The sequence below is a fragment of the Amia ocellicauda genome, chromosome 3 (genome assembly GCF_036373705.1).
Source record: "Amia ocellicauda isolate fAmiCal2 chromosome 3, fAmiCal2.hap1, whole genome shotgun sequence".
Lineage (NCBI taxonomy): Eukaryota > Metazoa > Chordata > Actinopteri > Amiiformes > Amiidae > Amia > Amia ocellicauda.
This window is the reverse complement of record NC_089852.1, coordinates 8,170,638-8,188,680: the sequence shown is the minus strand read 5'-3', so window position 1 is coordinate 8,188,680 and position 18,043 is coordinate 8,170,638. Positions and strand designations below refer to the sequence as shown.

The 18,043-nt window shown below is 34.8% G+C and overlaps 1 protein-coding gene across 2 annotated transcripts in view; it reads right to left on the bottom strand.

Moving 5' to 3' along the window:
• mitfa (melanocyte inducing transcription factor a) overlaps positions 1-18,043 on the bottom strand; it is a 56,511-nt gene that overhangs the window by 26,883 nt on the left and 11,585 nt on the right. The window contains exons 1-2 of one of the 2 annotated variants that reach the window (XM_066698033.1): positions 15,154-15,256; positions 9,192-9,444 (exon numbers count right to left, since the gene is read on the bottom strand). In XM_066698033.1, coding sequence (XP_066554130.1) covers positions 9,192-9,444; positions 15,154-15,209 — 309 coding nt within the window. In that variant the 5' untranslated portion in view covers positions 15,210-15,256. Of the gene's footprint in view, positions 1-9,191; positions 9,445-15,153; positions 15,257-18,043 lie in introns of those variants that run through there. The other variant, XM_066698032.1, reaches the window with a different exon arrangement.

The following is an 18,043-nucleotide window of genomic DNA, read 5'->3' as shown; positions in this document are numbered from 1 at the left end:
TTATTAAATACATCTACAGCAAATGCTACATCAGCAACTCTTGAAGAAATGTTCAAGACTTTGGACTGGGAAGAAAAAGGAATCAAGTTAAACGGAGCTTATTTGAACAACTTACGATTTGCCGATGATAAAGTCATTTGCAAAAACACCTGAAGACCTGCAACTTCAAGAAAGCTCAGAAGCAAGCAAGAAAACTGGACATAAAACCATGTTAACAGTCATGTTTAACATCTTTGTTGAATCTAAAGCCCCATTCACACTGAAATGCTGGCAAATTGCAGGCAACGTTTGCCTGCTTTTTTCCTGTTGCACCCCATTCAGACTGGCTTTGAATGCCAGCAAATTGCCGGCAAATACCCATTCACACATAAAACAGAGATTGCCAGCAAGAGCGCTGAAGCCATGGGAATGAGACGCTACAGACACTAGTTACAGCTACGGACCAATATTCTGGACGTGTTTGTACAAGTTCGATAATTTCCCTGTTTTGCCAGTTTCCTTCCATTGTGTTTACTGGGCTATTGGTTCTAAGCAGGGAACCGGTTTTGTTCAGACTCACTACCAAGAACAAATAGTCAGGAGGGAAAAGCAAATGATACATCAATCTAGGTGCGTATTCACGCTATGACCAGGTCACCAGGCTATATGGTTGTGTGTTTTTGCAGTGTGGTCACTGGGCCCAGCGGTCACAGATCACTTGAACCACTGAACACTCTGAGAGACTCGGCTCTCGGTTCATGGCCGTGTAACGAGAGGCATTGTGTGTCTTGACATACAAAGTTAAATCAACTAAAATAAATGAGAAAAAAGCATGACATTACATTGTGTATATCTACCAGAAGTCTGGGTTTGCAGATCTGCGAATGATTGATTGGTCAAAACAACTTTGAATTTGAAGTTTAACATTACTGCTTTAAAAACAAATTAAATAACTGGAAACAAACTACTGTCAGTGTCAGTATAATGCAGTCTAAGGGCTTATTCACATTAGATGTTTGTTTCATATTCAGTGCGGTTTGGTTCATTTGGACAAGAGTGTGAACAACAAATTTCAATTGGCAAGCGAACTGAAACTAACTGAGACCACCAAAAGAGGGAGAGTTCGGTTCACTTGGAAATCTTGAATGTGACACTGGAAGATCTTGGTTGTTTTTCAAACATAAAACTAACCTACATTACACCCAATAACGTGTAGTTTGACTGTACAGTACCAGTTAAGATAACATTCGCATTTATATATATTCGTTAATTTACTTATTGTTAACGGTAACATCAGTAGGCTAATATTGGGCTATATTCATCTAGGGTGTGACAGGTATTTCTAAAAAACAAATTAAATGGAATATAATGCAAATTAAAGTTAACATGTGTACATCAGAGCATACAATTTAATCTAAAGATGCTGCATGTGAGTGAGTAATTTTTCAATAATTTTGTGGCTTATTTGTACTTTTGTTTGTGTGAGAAAACAAATGTCAGAAATAACAAATTGCTGTAAAACCCTTCATTTAATGTATTATGTAAAGTAGCACTATATTTTTAAAGGTATGGCAGTAGCAGTAAAATACTCCTAGATGGATATTTAGGGGACGTCACACTACTGTGTTATTGTATATTTTTATACAGGCAAAACGATCACCATTCAGCAGCGCGACGCTGATTATAATATTCGCAAGTAGGAGCCTATTGTTGTGTTCAATATCTGCACACAGTGTGTTTAAATATTGTATGTGTTCATGATAAAGACAATCCTCACAGATTCTGAAACTGAATTGCTTTGCTGGTCAGATCTGCGCACATTCTGCAAAACATGAATGCACTCATGTATTATTTGGTTACATCAGACTGTCAAATGTGTTTGGACTACTTTATGTAGTTACTTTATTCCCGTCATATGTATTTGTAATTGTACGCATTATGCTGCCATTTTTTCTATGCACTAATCATGAAAAATGTAAATATCCGGTGTTTTATCAATACAAAATGAACCAAGCTCACTTGATTATTGCAATATGAACACAAGTGAACTGAGTCCACGAAAACGACCCCAAGTTAGTTTCCAAACAAACTGAGCCTGTTTGTACACAAGATACATGTACAAATGGCGCTTACTCAAGACACATCTTTTCAGACAGTACTTATTAGTCCTTTTAATCCCCATAAGATAGCACTTCACAGCATTTTATCATGCTCCTTGAGTTACTAATACTTGTATTATTGATTGATTTCCCCCTTGCTCCCTTTCCCGTAGCCCTTGACTATGACCTTACATCTTGACAGCACTTAGATTTTACTTTCCAGGATGTATGACCTGTATTACTGTACTTACCTGTGTAAATTGGAAGTTGTAAAATGTATTATGCTTTGAATTGCTTTGTATAATGTAAATTTGAATTTGTAATGTTTGATGCCTTGCACTTTGTATTGCACTAATGTTGTAAGTCTGCCAAGAAATATTATTATTATTATTATTAATAATAATAATAATAATAATAATAATAATAATAATAATAATAATAATAATAATAAAAGTGTGAACAGCCAACACACTGATACATTGTTTCAAAGTAAATGAACTGAACCAATTTCGTTTGAAAGGAACCCAGTTTGAATAGGGGGTAACACCTTTGCCTGTAAAGAGATTATATTTTGCATGATTTATTGGTATATAATATGTGACATATGTGTGACAATAATAGTTAGCATTGCATACATCACCAACCTGTTGGTTCATCAATGACACTCATAATTGCTGCGACTACATTATTTTCAAACTCAGCCATTTCTAACAACCCAGTCCATTTTTCGTTACGGTCACAAGTTCTTTGTTGTGTTGTGGTTGCAAAAATGCACCCCTATTCTGAGTGGTCAGACACATTACAAGAAGAAGACATTGAGAATGGACAAAGGAAGCTATTGAGTAAATCCCAAGAGATTAAAAAATACATAGAAGACGACCACATAAAAGATGCAGGCATATCATAAAAGAGAAGCTGTTGATCGAAGCTGGACTTAGTTGTTCGCGTGTGCACATATTATGTTACTGTAAGTTTAATTACATTTTCTATCTATTTACTATTTCTTCCCCTTGTTAATCATCTTCAAAAGGTTTTGTATTTTGTATGTTGTCGACTTTTTATAGGAATCTCAGAAAAGGTTGATGATTAAATAAAAGATTATGGTTAAACTAGTAGAAAAACATTTTATAGAATCTTATATTAACTTGATGTTTTCACACATTCATCCAGGCTAATCTGTAATTTTACTAATATAGATCAATTGGGATAAAAAATTGAACTTACTTTTTAATTTGAATTCGTTTTTTTAAAACAACAACAATTAATACATAGTAATACATTTATTTACACTTATTTTACATTACATTTGTCCATTTGTCCGCATAAAGCATGAAATGCACGCTGCTTGAAAAGAAGTTCATAAAAAGGGAACATATTTTATGTTTGTGTATTCCAAAGAGAGAAAAAATATAAACTTACCAATATATATTAAAAATAGCTGTACACTTTACATGGGAGTGAATTCTCTAAGATTCTAGCCATTATGATATCTAAGCTGTGAAACAAAGATATCTTTTGTTAACTTTGGCTATAGCAACGCTTCAGTAACGAATCTCTTTTGCCCAAAGAAAGCAGATAATGATAGAGCATTTTCTTTCACGCCTCTGTAAGACAGCTTTGCAGTTTTAAATTTATAAGGTCATCACGACTACTGACTAGTCCATATGAGTCCGTATTCATGCTAAACTACATCACGCTATTTCTCCTATCTGATGATATTTAAAAGTCATAGGGTTGAGAAATTATTTCCGCTGAATCTATCGTCATGGTAGCATCATGAAGCAGTGAAGCTGGTTTAAACCATTGGCAGTTGCTCTGCTAAATGTCCAACAGATTTTTTATTACAGTTGTGATGGGATTCAATTGATTTACATCTTGCCTTGATAATATTAAATATAATAAAGAAAATAATTGAACACACAATGAGAGATCCACTACTACTACTCTGGAAAAAAAGCAAGCATGGAATGAGATGGGAGGGGCAGACTAGACCAGCTTTTTTTACCTTTACAATAAGATTTTGTTTCTGTTTGACATAAACCATCAATACAAATCAGTCTCCTTTCCATTAAATAGTACTGGATAGCACATTTTTCTCTCTTAGCACTAATTTTGATTTTTTTTATTGAAAGATAATATAATACTTCACACTAAAGAACTTTTCTTGGGTTCATCAAGACTCTCAGTGCTTCTTCTCCTGTCTGATTAGTGTATATTAAAATACTTACCCCAGATAACATTCTAAAATTTTCCATAACAGGGGTGGTGTTGTGAATATTAAAGACTCATATCTTCCCAACTGAGCCTAACAGAATACACAGAAAAAATATAAATGCATGCTTCATTTTCCAATTTTCCATTTTTAAACAATTGAGCGGCATGCAAATAATGGCTGACAAAAGGGAGAATAAAAAGTTAAAAATAAACAGAAATAATTTTCCTCCTAAAACTGCCTGCACATAAATGCTGAGATAACCAGACCACTATATTCTGAATGCCATGGTTAATTTAATTAAAATACCAACCCTAAAAAAATCTGTGAAACAAAGTGGCCATGATTTGACCATGCAAATGTATAAATCTAAAACTACACAAATAACTGATATTGAGGGAGACAGACAGCACCGCTGGGGAGAACATGCTTTTAATTTCAGAACAATCACTGAGACTGTTAATTATAATTATAAGAAGGGAGGCAAATAAATATTACGTGTGTGTATTTGTACATAGGAAATAAATATCTATCACAGACCAGCTGTACTGACCTTCCTTTTCACTTGTAAATATTGTGCTCATTACATTCCTAAAGTTTTTCTTTTCCCCATTTAGTTTTTTACTTAATTGCTCTGTAATAAGCTAATACAGCAGACAAATTAAACCGTTGAATACACTCTTGTTAACAATGTTTATTAATCAGTTAAAAGTTCAGCTCCTGACGGTATTGACCTTAAATTAACCTTAATAAAAGTGTTACTTAATTTGAATTCTATAATTATAGTTTAGAACTAATGAGTGTTAAATGTTCTCACTTTAACTCATACTGAACCAACTGGAATGATAGTAAATAAAAATAAAAATAGGAATAACTGATCTGGTTTTCATTTCAGAACGAATCAAACACTTTGGGTTTGCCCAATTTGGTGCAAGCATTGTACGGTTTGTGTAGATAGGTGGATAAACAATTAATGGTAATTAAATAACACAAACATGTAACTGGAAATTGCAAAGAGGAAGATAAACAAATGATCTCTAAGACTTGACCTCATGTGACATTTAACCCCTCATATATATCTGTCAGTTGAAGTTCACAATACCAACACAGGATGACCCTGTCTTATGATAAGCTAAATTAAGCATGTGTGTTTGTGTACACAGCTATTCCACACTGCATGAACAGTTCAGGTAAAATAAATGTACCTGCCCCATCCCCCCAAACCCCCCATCAGCTTTTCATTGCAATTGCACGTTTTATCATGCTAATATCACACATAAATAGCAAAATATTAATTCTCAAGAACTCTGAGAATGACTTCTTTAAAAGCATTACAAATATGGTATTTTATGTATTATTTGTATTATTATTATTGTATTATATTACTTGTTGTGCTGGTTTGTATGATCCTAGGGAACCTCATTGCTGGATGTACTTCATCATGTAGCACAGATATGTTATAGCCTTGCTCTGCGTGATGCCATTTAACAGTCAAAAGTGATTAGTATTGCTCAACTGTTGTGTCTGTGGGGTGAAGGTATGTGGGATAAAGTATGCTTTTTTATGGAATCCCTACTGCAGCTGTTCAATGTTGCATTCTTCTTGTAAATGTAGAGGTTTTTTTAAATGGTTCTATTTAAGCTAGTAGCATTTTGAAATAATTCAACAGTAGGCTATTCCTTAAAATGTATATATATATGTGTGTGTAAATAACTTTTCAAGTGATTTGGCAAATATTAATTGAATGTATCAAATCTTTCAAATCAACACATAAAACTAAACTCTGTTGCCCCATTGATAAGCCAGCTAAGCTAACCTAATGTCAGGAAAGGTTTTAAAAATGTGAAGACCAGCAATACTATATAATACTAAACCTAAATAAGCAGTACAAAGGTCTTTAATTCTTTAAGCTGACAAAGGGGTTTCTAAAAACAATTATGAAGTGAAGAATGTTAAACACAATAAACCTAAAATGGTAGAATCATATCTTTGTTTGGAATTGATGAGTATTATTTGATACACTGAAAGTAAAATGTAGGGAAGCATTTTATTGTATAAGCCTTCCAGACACAAACATAGTTTTTGTTATTGATACTTGAACATTATAGGGGTATATAAAGGCACTATAAATAAGACAAAACATTTACAGCATAATACTCATCATTAATTAAATAACAAAACCAAATTATCAATATACATATTTTGTTTTTGGTTTCCTTGAATGCATTATAATGTCCATTGCATTGCAAAACTTCACCCAAATGCTCCATTGAACTTAATCAATAACATTATTTTATAACAGTGCAACAGTATTTTTTCTTGTTTATAAGCCACTATAATGATGTTAAAGCCTTTGGATATTAACTTGCAGTCATTATTTCAAAGCAGTATTTTTTTTCTTAAATATGCCAAAGAATGAAAGCAGCTAGGCTAATTATCAGCATTCTTTGATGAATTAGTGTTCAGTGTGTGGTAATACTGTGTGCGCCTTTGTCTTGATCCCTAAAGTTATCCCTTACTTATTTCTCAAAGGTTAGAGGTCATTTGGCTAATTAAGGGACCAATCTTTCTTTAGACAAACTCATCTAAGCTTAATGTTTTCACTTTTAAGGTCCAGCAGCTCAGCCTGGTACCCCTTAAGCTAATTTCTCCTACTTTTATAGCTTTGCGAGTGCACTACTAATCTTGTCACAGACAGGCAGGTTAAACTGCCACACTGTGCTGGGCAGAATGCTACTTTTTTTTGTAATTCAGACAATAAAAAATGCATTTAAGCTCCTCCTGAATTACAGGAATTTCTCCAGTTTGTCACCCTCAATTCAGTCAGCATGATGGCCTAACCTTCTTTGAAAGAAAGGAGCAAGATCTAAAGATGTAAAAGACTAAAAAATGTTTGATTTGCTAACAGCTCACTACACAGTTCTCAAACTGTGCAAACACATTAATGTACATATTCAATATTTCCTTTTGGAGCAGTAACATGTAGCACCTGTATTCTGAAGATATATATAATCTCAAGACCATGTGCAGATATAATGTCGATATTCTATGGGAAAAATACTGAAAAACTGAAAGTATACATAGGCTTCAAACTTATTTGCATAGGTTTGAAGATCAACATCTCCCAGTGCCTTTGGGGAAAGTCTTACATGTACAATTACAAATTACCCTGTTGTTGTATTTCCATCTTTGCTACAATTCTTGATTTTAACACTCATTTAGTTCATGGTGACAAAACAATTTCCCCCCCAAATAATCTACGGTAATCCCTTCAGTCTGAATTCATAAATTAAGGTGGACAAGGCAGACAGACTGAGTTCAGCCATGGCTAGACAGTAAGACAGAGTGGGTGGTCCATCAATACATCTGGCAGATGAGTTAAGCAATACCAGCTTCACATACAAAATGATTTGGGTTCCACAGATTTTGTGTCAATATATTTGTATGTTGAACCAGAAAGCATAATATCATACATATATAAAGCATTAAAGAATATTAGAACATAAGAGAAAGTAACCAACAAAAGAAGGCCATTCAGCAGTTCTCAGCTTGTCGAGTTTCTAGTCTCTGTTTAATAACAGAGAGGTTGTGGTTTGACTTTGACATAGTCTCTTTGAAAGTTCAGTAAGAAAGAGTTGCATATCACAGTCAAACAGCACTGAATCCTTCGTGAAATCAGACTATTTCTTACCAAATTGAAGCAAAGTCATGTAATTAACAATGACAGTGTTTTGGAAAAATTAACCAAGCGTTTTTTTCTTTTCCAAACATTAAGTTTTAATTGACTATAAACTTTTAAAGTACATATGTTAAATATTCTATACAATGAAGATCACAAAACATTAGCCTGCCATTAGCTATTATATTTAATGAAAAACAAAGCAAACACCAAAAAACATGATGGCTGCATATATGGTGTAATTTAGATCCCCGTCATCAAACAGTCCCTTCCTTCAGACATAATTCAATCCCCACCCCCTCTAACGTATAACACTGCTCAGAGGATGCAACAGACATAACAATCAAAGCATAGTTGTGTACTGTAAACTTCTGTAGTTATAAGAACAAAAATACAATATACCAATTCAATCTTCATTAGGTTGAAAACATGTATTATTGCACATTTTAAAATCCTTTACAAATTAACAGATGTTACACATTTCCAAAACCATTTCATAAATATTAAAAATGCATGGACACTAATTCAGTATTGTCCTCAGAATGTCAATATGCCTTAAGATCAGCTTGACATTTTCCACGTCTATACATCTTTTGAGCGTTATTTAACAAATCAAACACAGCAAGCCAGCGAAACTTATACTCTCAAAAAATAATCCTTACCAAATTGTGTTAGCTGTGTCTATTCTTGGAGGCATATTAATTTTTTAGAGTAATTATCACACTCTATCTCCCATGGCACAGAAATATTAACATGAATTTGTAGTACCCCGACTAACAAGAAATCAAAGCTATGAAAAGACGTCAATGTAGTTGAGCAAATAGGATTAAACATGGGTAATGCCAAAAGGCTGGAAACACAGCATGCTTTAAAGAGGAATTCTCTTTGGAAAGATAATCCCCATATGGATTTTAACACAGTTCATTCTCTAGTAACAGTGTTGTGTATTATGTTGTCATATGGTTGTTGAAATTAATCTTTTGCAAATTTAACTGTCCTTCTTGACAGTGAGGCTCCCGAGACATTCGGGACCAAAAAGCCCACCATACACACACCATAGAAGAGGGAAAGAGCACAACATACCAAAACAAAACAATACTTTCACATTTAATCATCATTTAACCAAGAGCTCCTAAAATGGATATCCAAGACACATGTATAGGGAAGGTAGGCACAAGCAAAGGAGCGCACAAGAGCCCAGAGAGGAAAACAAACAGTTTACCTTGAGGACTTCCATTGGTACCTGTGTTGCAGTAGGCAAGCTGGTGGGCACGCTGACGTTGATGGCTGGTGTCTGACTGGCTGGTGCTCTCTGCTGCAGAAACTGTGCCGCTTGCTGTTTCTGCTGCTGCTGCTCTCGCCGCTCCTGCTCCTGCATTTGCTCACGCATGAGCTGCTGCCGTAGCAAGATCCGTGATGTCATAGTAGCGGTGCTTAACGGGGGCTTGGAGGACCCATGCTGCTCTGACGAATTACTGCGGGCACAGCGAGAAAGAGAGAAAAGGGACCTCAATTAGAACAAAAACACTGCTCTCGGTAATTTAATTATTCCGAGATGTCCGGGTTTCATTTAAGGAAAGACCAGTAATATTGAAATAAATATATATCAGACCATGATCTGATTAAAAAATAAAGCTAATTAAGGAAGAGAAAGTAATAATTAAAATCAATCTCGGCATGTCACGTTTTACAAATTTACAGTGACTATTTTTATGTATGCCGGGCCCCATTCAATTAAATTCAATCAACTTCCAACTAAACTGAACTTAATTATATTATTCTTTTTTGTGCTTTATTATTAATGATTAAGGACTCTTTTGATGGGTTGCTGAAATCGATTAGCTTAGAGGAGGAACAGGAAACAAATAGGATTCAGGATTTCCCACACCCTGTTAAATACACATTTTGGGTCTGTGACCACCTTTCAACCATGGGGACACTCTACTTCACTCACAAACTCTGGGCTTTTCCCTGAGGAAAGAATCGCGAAATGCATTGTATAGGTTCAAACTGCACTGGTATTGTGTAAATGTTTTCGAACAACAAATGACTGATTCACATGCATGGAATTCAAGAACATTTTGCAAAATCCATCCCAAGGTGTCCTGAAGAGGTTAACGCCAGTCTCTATAGTAGGCACTTGCCTCAACTATTTCACACAGAATTCTAGGCATGTGCATCTTGGTAAAAGGGTGGGCCACCCAGTGTTACATACTTATGTATTCACACTGGGATGGTGACCTTCTTAGCATTGTGGGATTGTGGAAGATCTCCAGTTGACTAAGTTCTAAATGACCTTCCAGCACTGTATATTGAACGTGATTCAACAAACTTGTGTTCATATATAAACTTTGCCCAGTTGCTTCTTTTCCTGTCCTATACAGGTTATAATCGCGTGAATTTAGCATCATGTCTGGTAAAAAGGCACTCTACCAGCATTTTTACTCCTCAGTGTACTCTGGTAGCTTTAACAGTTTAATCTAAATTCCTTTCTGTACAGGATATTCTAGGAGTAAAGTAAAATCTTCTTAATTTGGATTAATTTAGGTTACAGTTGGAAACGGCTTCAGAGTTAATAATTATTGTAATAACAGGAATGTGGAGTAATTCCTCTACATTCCTGTTAGGTCTCTCTTGTATTAAATTTAGCACATTATTTGCCAGGAAAATAATCTTTTCCCAAAATAAAGACTATCTTGCTGTGCTGGAGCTGTCGGGTTGAAGAATTCCCAGAGTGAGTGATCCTTTTGATAAAATGAGAGAAAACATTTGAGCCAATGCAGCTGTGGGATAATCGTACTAATTAGCCGCTGAAGTCAAATGCAGCCTTACTCTATAGCAATCATTTGGCATTGGGTTTTTCATAATATAATTTAAGCCTTATTGCACATTATATGAGTGGCATTATTTTTTTATTTTTTTAATACTCATATTTTGCCAAAAATTCCTAAGTGGGCCAAAAAAACAGAAATCAGGGTAATTAAATATTTGCTTATTGAACATATACATATACACTCACCTAAAGGATTATTAGGAACACCATACTAATACTGTGTTTGACCCCCTTTCACCTTCAGAACTGCCTTAATTCTACGTGGCATTGATTCAACAAGGTGCTGAAAGCATTCTTTAGAAATGTTGGCCCATATTGATAGGATAGCATCTTGCAGTTGATGGAGATTTGTGGGATGCACATCCAGGGCACGAAGCTCCCGTTCCACCACATCCCAAAGATGCTCTATTGGGTTGAGATCTGGTGACTGTGGGGACAAGTTTAGTACAGTGAACTCATTGTCATGTTCAAGAAACCAATTTGAAATGATTCGACCTTTGTGACATGGTGCATTATCCTGCTGGAAGTAGCCATCAGAGGATGGGTACATGGTGGTCATAAAGGGATGGACATGGTCAGAAACAATGCTCAGGTAGGCCGTGGCATTTAAACGATGCCCAATTGGCACTAAGGGGCCTAAAGTGTGCCAAGAAAACACACCCTAGAAATGGTTGTGCGTGAAAATCCCAGTAACTGAGCAGATTGTGAAATACTCAGACCGGCCCGTCTGGCACCAACAACCATGCCACGCTCAAAATTGCTTAAATCACCTTTCTTTCCCATTCAGACATTCAGTTTGGAGTTCAGGAGATTGTCTTGACCAGGACCACACCCCTAAATGCATTGAAGCAACTGCCATGTGATTGGTTGGTTAGATAATTGCATTAATGAGAAATTGAACAGGTGTTCCTAATAATCCTTTAGGTGAGTGTATACATGTACCAGATGTAACTTAAGTAAAACTCTCACACCTTGCAAAAAAATTGTAATGACCAAATCAATGTAATGTTCTGTGAATGGCATTAGGATTTGAAACATTAAAACAATCTGTCTTGTATTTAATTTCACATATACTTATGGCTCTCGGTAAGAAAGTGCTTTCCACTACAAAGGATTTAATTACATTAATGAAATGTCAAACTGTTAAAGATCTATAGCTTTGAAAATAAACGTAAGAACTAATCAAGCCTCAAAGCACAGTATCAGACTTCGGTATCATCATCATCGTTCAGTGTACACACAAAAATAATGCACCATAAAGAAATTTCGAAGCAATCTAGTATACCACAGCATATCCTAGCATGGGAAGTTTAGACAAACCATGATATTATTATATGAAATACTTCTTAATGGTTAGTTTTAAAAGATCACCTGCCAGTTTTAACTGCTGTCCTTTACAGTGTAGTGTAAAAAAAATTCCACTGCTAGCAAATTATTATAATAGGGTGTTGACCTGCATTAATTTAATGTTGTCGACTTTATAAGCAAACTATATAAAGACAGCAAAAGCAATTGAACATGTTATACAATTACATTTAAAAATTACAACCTGCAACTATTACTATTACTTCTTACAAGCCCAAATTTGGAATTGGCAGCTTGGTTCACCAATATGACTTTTGTGTTACTTCAGGAGGGATATCCTCCAATAAACACTTTCAATGACATCCACTATTTGTGCACTGCAAATCCATAATGCCTACAATCCATCCATCACACAAATTATAGGATCTATCTCAGAGAGAAGCGCTAACATCTTTAATCTGCAAGCTCTGAGAAGCCACAGGAGTGGCTCGTGTGTCGAAGCCAGTTTTTCCCGGCCAGCTTCCACCCACCTTCCCCTAGTGGTGCTTGGGAATAATGTACACCACCCCCTAGGAAATCAGTGGCATAGGCTGGATTTAAGACCAGAATATACTTTCTGCACTCTGGCAGAGTGCTTTTACTGAATGCTTTACATGGCCCCACCTCTTACAATAGCAACGGTCGCTCAATACATTTTTATTTGAAAATTTGCAAACTGGTTTCCACTGAGCCCATTTATTGAAGTATACTGAGGAACCATAAAGGCAACACCAGGAAAGGACCAGGCAGAAACAAGAGGATGCACACAGATTAGACTGACCAATCTTTTTGATATGCTTTATTAATTTATGTCTAAATCACTTAAAGATAAAACTGTAAAATGAAAACATAATCAAATTTGTAATATTTGATTACTCTAAAGTGAGAAATACTAAACATGGATTTAATGATATTCAGTAACCAGTTAAACATGCTCAGATACTTGCTTTTTTGCTCAGCTGTCCATTGACTATAACATACATATAAATATATCTGTTAATCTGATTACTAGTTTAAAACAATTCTGATATTTTCCACACATCTACTGTTAACTAACACACTGTCCAGGAAAACAATTGACATGGTGTGCAACTCTGCCTGCCAAGTCTTAATTTAACAATGCACTTTGGATCTCCAGTGACATTAATGTAATTTAAATACAGAGCAAACATAAATCAATAAATGTAGTAATTTACAGTGATGTGCAGCTGTTTGATCTTTTCTGGACTATTACTAACCCTGTTATGTTTTACGCCATGCTAGTGAACAAAAATGCCTACATCCAAACCTCAGCTGTGTTCTCTTTCTATAGTTTCCATGTACAATACAGAAATTATTGAGGGAGGACAAATACATTACCAGCAATAGACATCATGTCTGGCAAGTGTTAAGCAAATTATGTTAATAAAAGGATATAAGTACTATGAAACTAAATGGCAATCGCTCATGGTAATCAAACCACAAATCTCCTATAGGACCTATAAATAATTATCATTTTGTAACCAACTATACATTACGATAATATGATGTGCACATTAAAGTAGTGGCATGTCAAGTTTTAAGCCTGCATCCAAGATTAATTTCACATGATAATACTTGATATACAATGTCAGTGACATGATTCCATAAAACTATTTTAATTAGTATAATTAAAAATTAAAAAGTAGCATTTTATGAAGATTTATGAAAATAGATTTTGAGGGTAAATTACCTAGAATTCATCCTGACCTTCCTTACATTCATGTTTAAATTGATTATATAACATGAACAGTCTACAGTATTGTTACTACCCACCATCATCAATACACAACCCCTCCCACCCTCAACTCGACACACACCTAAAAAAAAGTCTTTCCTCACACATATAACGGCGTGTCATCATCATCTCCTACAGCACATGTATACTGGTGGTTCTCTTAGTTTTACGTCACCTATTTAGCTAACCCCTTAACACTATAATGGTGTCCATGTGAAATAATTTATGTCCGTGCATAATTATATATGTGATATGGATATAATATATATTTTAGCACTGCACATTATTCATCATGCACAGTGCAATCAGTGCCAACTTTTTATAGTAACAAATTTTCCTCAACGGTCTTATAAGACCTAAAAATAGAAAAGCTCTTTGTGTAGGGCTTGAAGTATTTTTTTTTCTTCCAGTTTTCTGTCTGATATTGCAACACACCTCCTCATTCTCAGACACTGTTAGTAAACACAATGCATTTATAGTCCAACCAAAACCTCTCCCATGACCCTGGAACAATTCTGTAAATAACTTAAACTGTGGAGGTGGCTTTTTGCATGATTCTTGACTTAATACGACCTCATAATGCCAATGTATTTCAATGCCCATTCTTTGAATAAAGCATAAAGACCAGTGTTTGTTGTGTGAGTGTGTATGTTTCAGAGTGTAGTTGTGAATGAATGTACACTATGGACCTATCCATTGCAAAAGTCACTGCATTGAGCTGTTCCCTAGACATTACTTTAAAATGTTGTTATTTGTGTTAAGAAATCTTATCATATTGGTATTACAACTGTGTGTTAATAATATTAATGTAAGCTATGGTAATTCATACAACAGATACATGATATTACAGTACTGTCATTTTTATAAGATTATTAAAAGCATTTCCATGCAAGTAACTACTTTTAATCTTAACTTGATATTCAGTTACTGTTATTCCTGACTGTTACAAATGCACAGGAGTGGCTTGTGTGTTTAGACTGCAGCCTGCAACCTTGTAATGACAGACTCAGTTTTAATTAACAGCACAGCTCAAACATCCCCATAAGTCAGAAGATAATAGAAGAACATGCATGTTTACCTATGCACACCATTAGCTCTTATTAACGCAAATAACAGAAAGCCTGAGTAAGCACATTGTCTAATAAAACATACATGCATGCATATGGTCAGAGTATTTATAGCGAGTACATATTTACAGTCTGCCGAACACACCTTCAGGAGTCACAATACATTGCAAGACAGCGTACTTACAGGTAGTAGCTCTGAAATGAACAGGGTCTGTGCATTTGTATTCTAAGAGCCTCCATCTTTTTCTTAAAGGTGTTCTGCAAGCCCTTGGAGAAGAGTGAAAGTCAAACGCAGCTCTAGCTGTGCATGTGTCACTGGGGGAGGCTCCTGATAAGGCCCTGGCAACTCCAATCCACTCTCAGCTTTTTGTCTAAATGCCGGTGCCCTACTGTTTGCCTGAAACAGCAGACCTGCTCAATCCAACACCTACCTGAGAAACCAGGCAGACCAAGACAGCCTTTACTCACAACCATCCACTGAAAATATAATATTTTAAGACGTGTGACTTCTTATTTTTAATTTGAAAAAGTCCACCAATTCCTATGTTTCATTTCACTGGGATTATTGTCACCTCAATTTAAAACTGGCTATTCCATTTAATCAGGATGTCATGATGTGACCAAGAGAAATAATATTTCTTTGTACTGCTAACAAAATAATGAGTCTATCTCTTTGACAATAACACCAGAGCTCCTGCTTGCCCCAGTCTGAATCAAATACAGTCTAAATTGAGAATTCTCTTAAAATAAACGTTCAATTCAAGCATTACACTAACAAAAGTTGTAAAATAATAATAATAAATTAATATTTCAAACAAAAAATTGAAAATACATGCAGAAAACATAAAAAGGTTCACAACAATGCTGTCAACTATTTGGATTGGTATTTTTAGTTTTATCTGCACATCTTGAAATCAACAGCTGCATCAAAGAGGTGTTACACGGTTTGCAATGTCACTGCTGTGTTCCAGTTTTACCTTGGATTCAATTTTCAAACAAAACTCTTAAACCTCAATCTTAAACATTGTATTATTGTTAATGTAAGTCTAAATGTGCCCTTTTAGTATTAGTTCATTCTAAGCACATTTAGACTTACATTAACAATAATACAATGTTTAAGATGTAAACTGGCACTATGATATACCACACATCATCTACTCTGTATATGATCTGATCAACAACATTTCATTCCTGCATTTAAAGTATTCAAAAGCTAATAACCCTTTATATATAGTTTTTGTATTTATTTTTTTAAGGAAAAAACATTTCCATTAATTTGAAAATTAAACTGTAAACCTGAATGGCTTGCATCTGTTAATAGGTATTCAGGACAGGAACAATTTTGCTGTATCTATTTTCAAAGCTATTTGTGTATATCTGGGAGGAATGCCAGCTTCTGACTGATGTACTGTAGCCACTGGCTGGTCAATGGTATGTGAACTTCATAGCTGCTATAATCCAAGCATTAACACAGGTAAAGATTGAAAAGTCTGAAATCCATGTAGCTAATACATTCTCAGTATAAAATATGTAAACCAACTACACTATTGAATGCTGGCCAGCTCATTTTAAGCATATCTCTGATCACATGCTAAAATAATGCCCTTATATCGATCCCATGTACTTACACTAGGACTTATATTTCAAACAATATGTATGCATGTATATATACATACATACATACGTGTATGCTTAAGTAGATTATACGAAGTAAAACTAGTGTAAGTCATCATTATGATTTACAACTTGCATAAGTTGTATCGTGATATTTGCTCTTCTGTTTCAGTTCCTCAGGGAACATTCCTTTGTTTCACACTGTTGTCTCTATATACCCAGAAGACTCAATATCTAATTAAATGAGAGTTGTCACACTGCTATATCTATTACAAAGTATAGTTATGAGAATACTGTCTGATAACTCTTAAATGTTTTTTATTTATGTTCCTATTGCAGAGACTTGGATGGGTTCTGCTAGTAATGATCTATGTCACCAAAATGCTAGGGTTGGCTTATCCTTATTTCAGAAGTGAGCTACCCCTCTTCTAATGGCTTTTCCTTACTATCACTTTACAATCTGAGTTCAGCAAAAATATATGTTAGGATAAATTGTCTGTACTTTTTGTTAAAAGACAGTTTATTACTGTTTTCTTTTTTTGGACTGTGCTGATGAAGGAACTCTTTATAATCTGACCATACAAGTCCTTCTCGTTCATTCTATGCTCACCTTAGAAGGCATATAAACAAACTTAATTGAATGCAAAGAAAACTTTTTCAAATTTGGATTCAATCATTTACATTTCATACAGTTAAGACGGGAAGGTTTTGGAATGTATACAAATTTGAAAGTTCATAAGGTTTTTGTTTTGTTTTGCAGCCCTGTATTGATTTCATGCATGTGAGAACTACTCAAAGTTTGAAAGCAGCATGACAACAACATTATCCATAGTAAAGAGTGTCGTTTTATGTTAAACCACTGTGGTTTAAACACAGAAAACACTTGCAGAATTTGTAGTTGTTTCCCACTATTTAAAAGGATAATCATGACAAAAAAATCCAAAACAAAACGTTTGAAGCGTTGCCTTATAATACATTCCAATTTTAACTTTGTTGTATAGTGCATTTACAGTATGTGCTGTTCATCATAAAATAAAGCAATGAAATAATGTATAACATTAAAGAAAAAATACAATATATATATATATATATATATATATATATATATATATATATATATATATATTCAAATAAACAAGATAGAAATATGAAATATATAAAACATTTAGACCTTCTGAAAATGTGCAGAAAAGGAAATGTAGGCATTGTAGTACCTGTCAGGGATGTTTCATTAATCTTTCTCCACACTAGAGGGCGCTCTGCTACCTATCACATCACCTTCAGTGTCACCTTCACTGGTAGTTAGTTCATTGTCAAGTCTGCTGTGCTATATCATAGGCCAGGATGTGAGAGTAAATATCTATTTAAATGAAAATATTCTAAAAAAAAATTGCCAAACACACATAAATAAATACTGCTCTCTCTGCTCTGGTTTCTGGTGTTAAATTCATTTATTGATT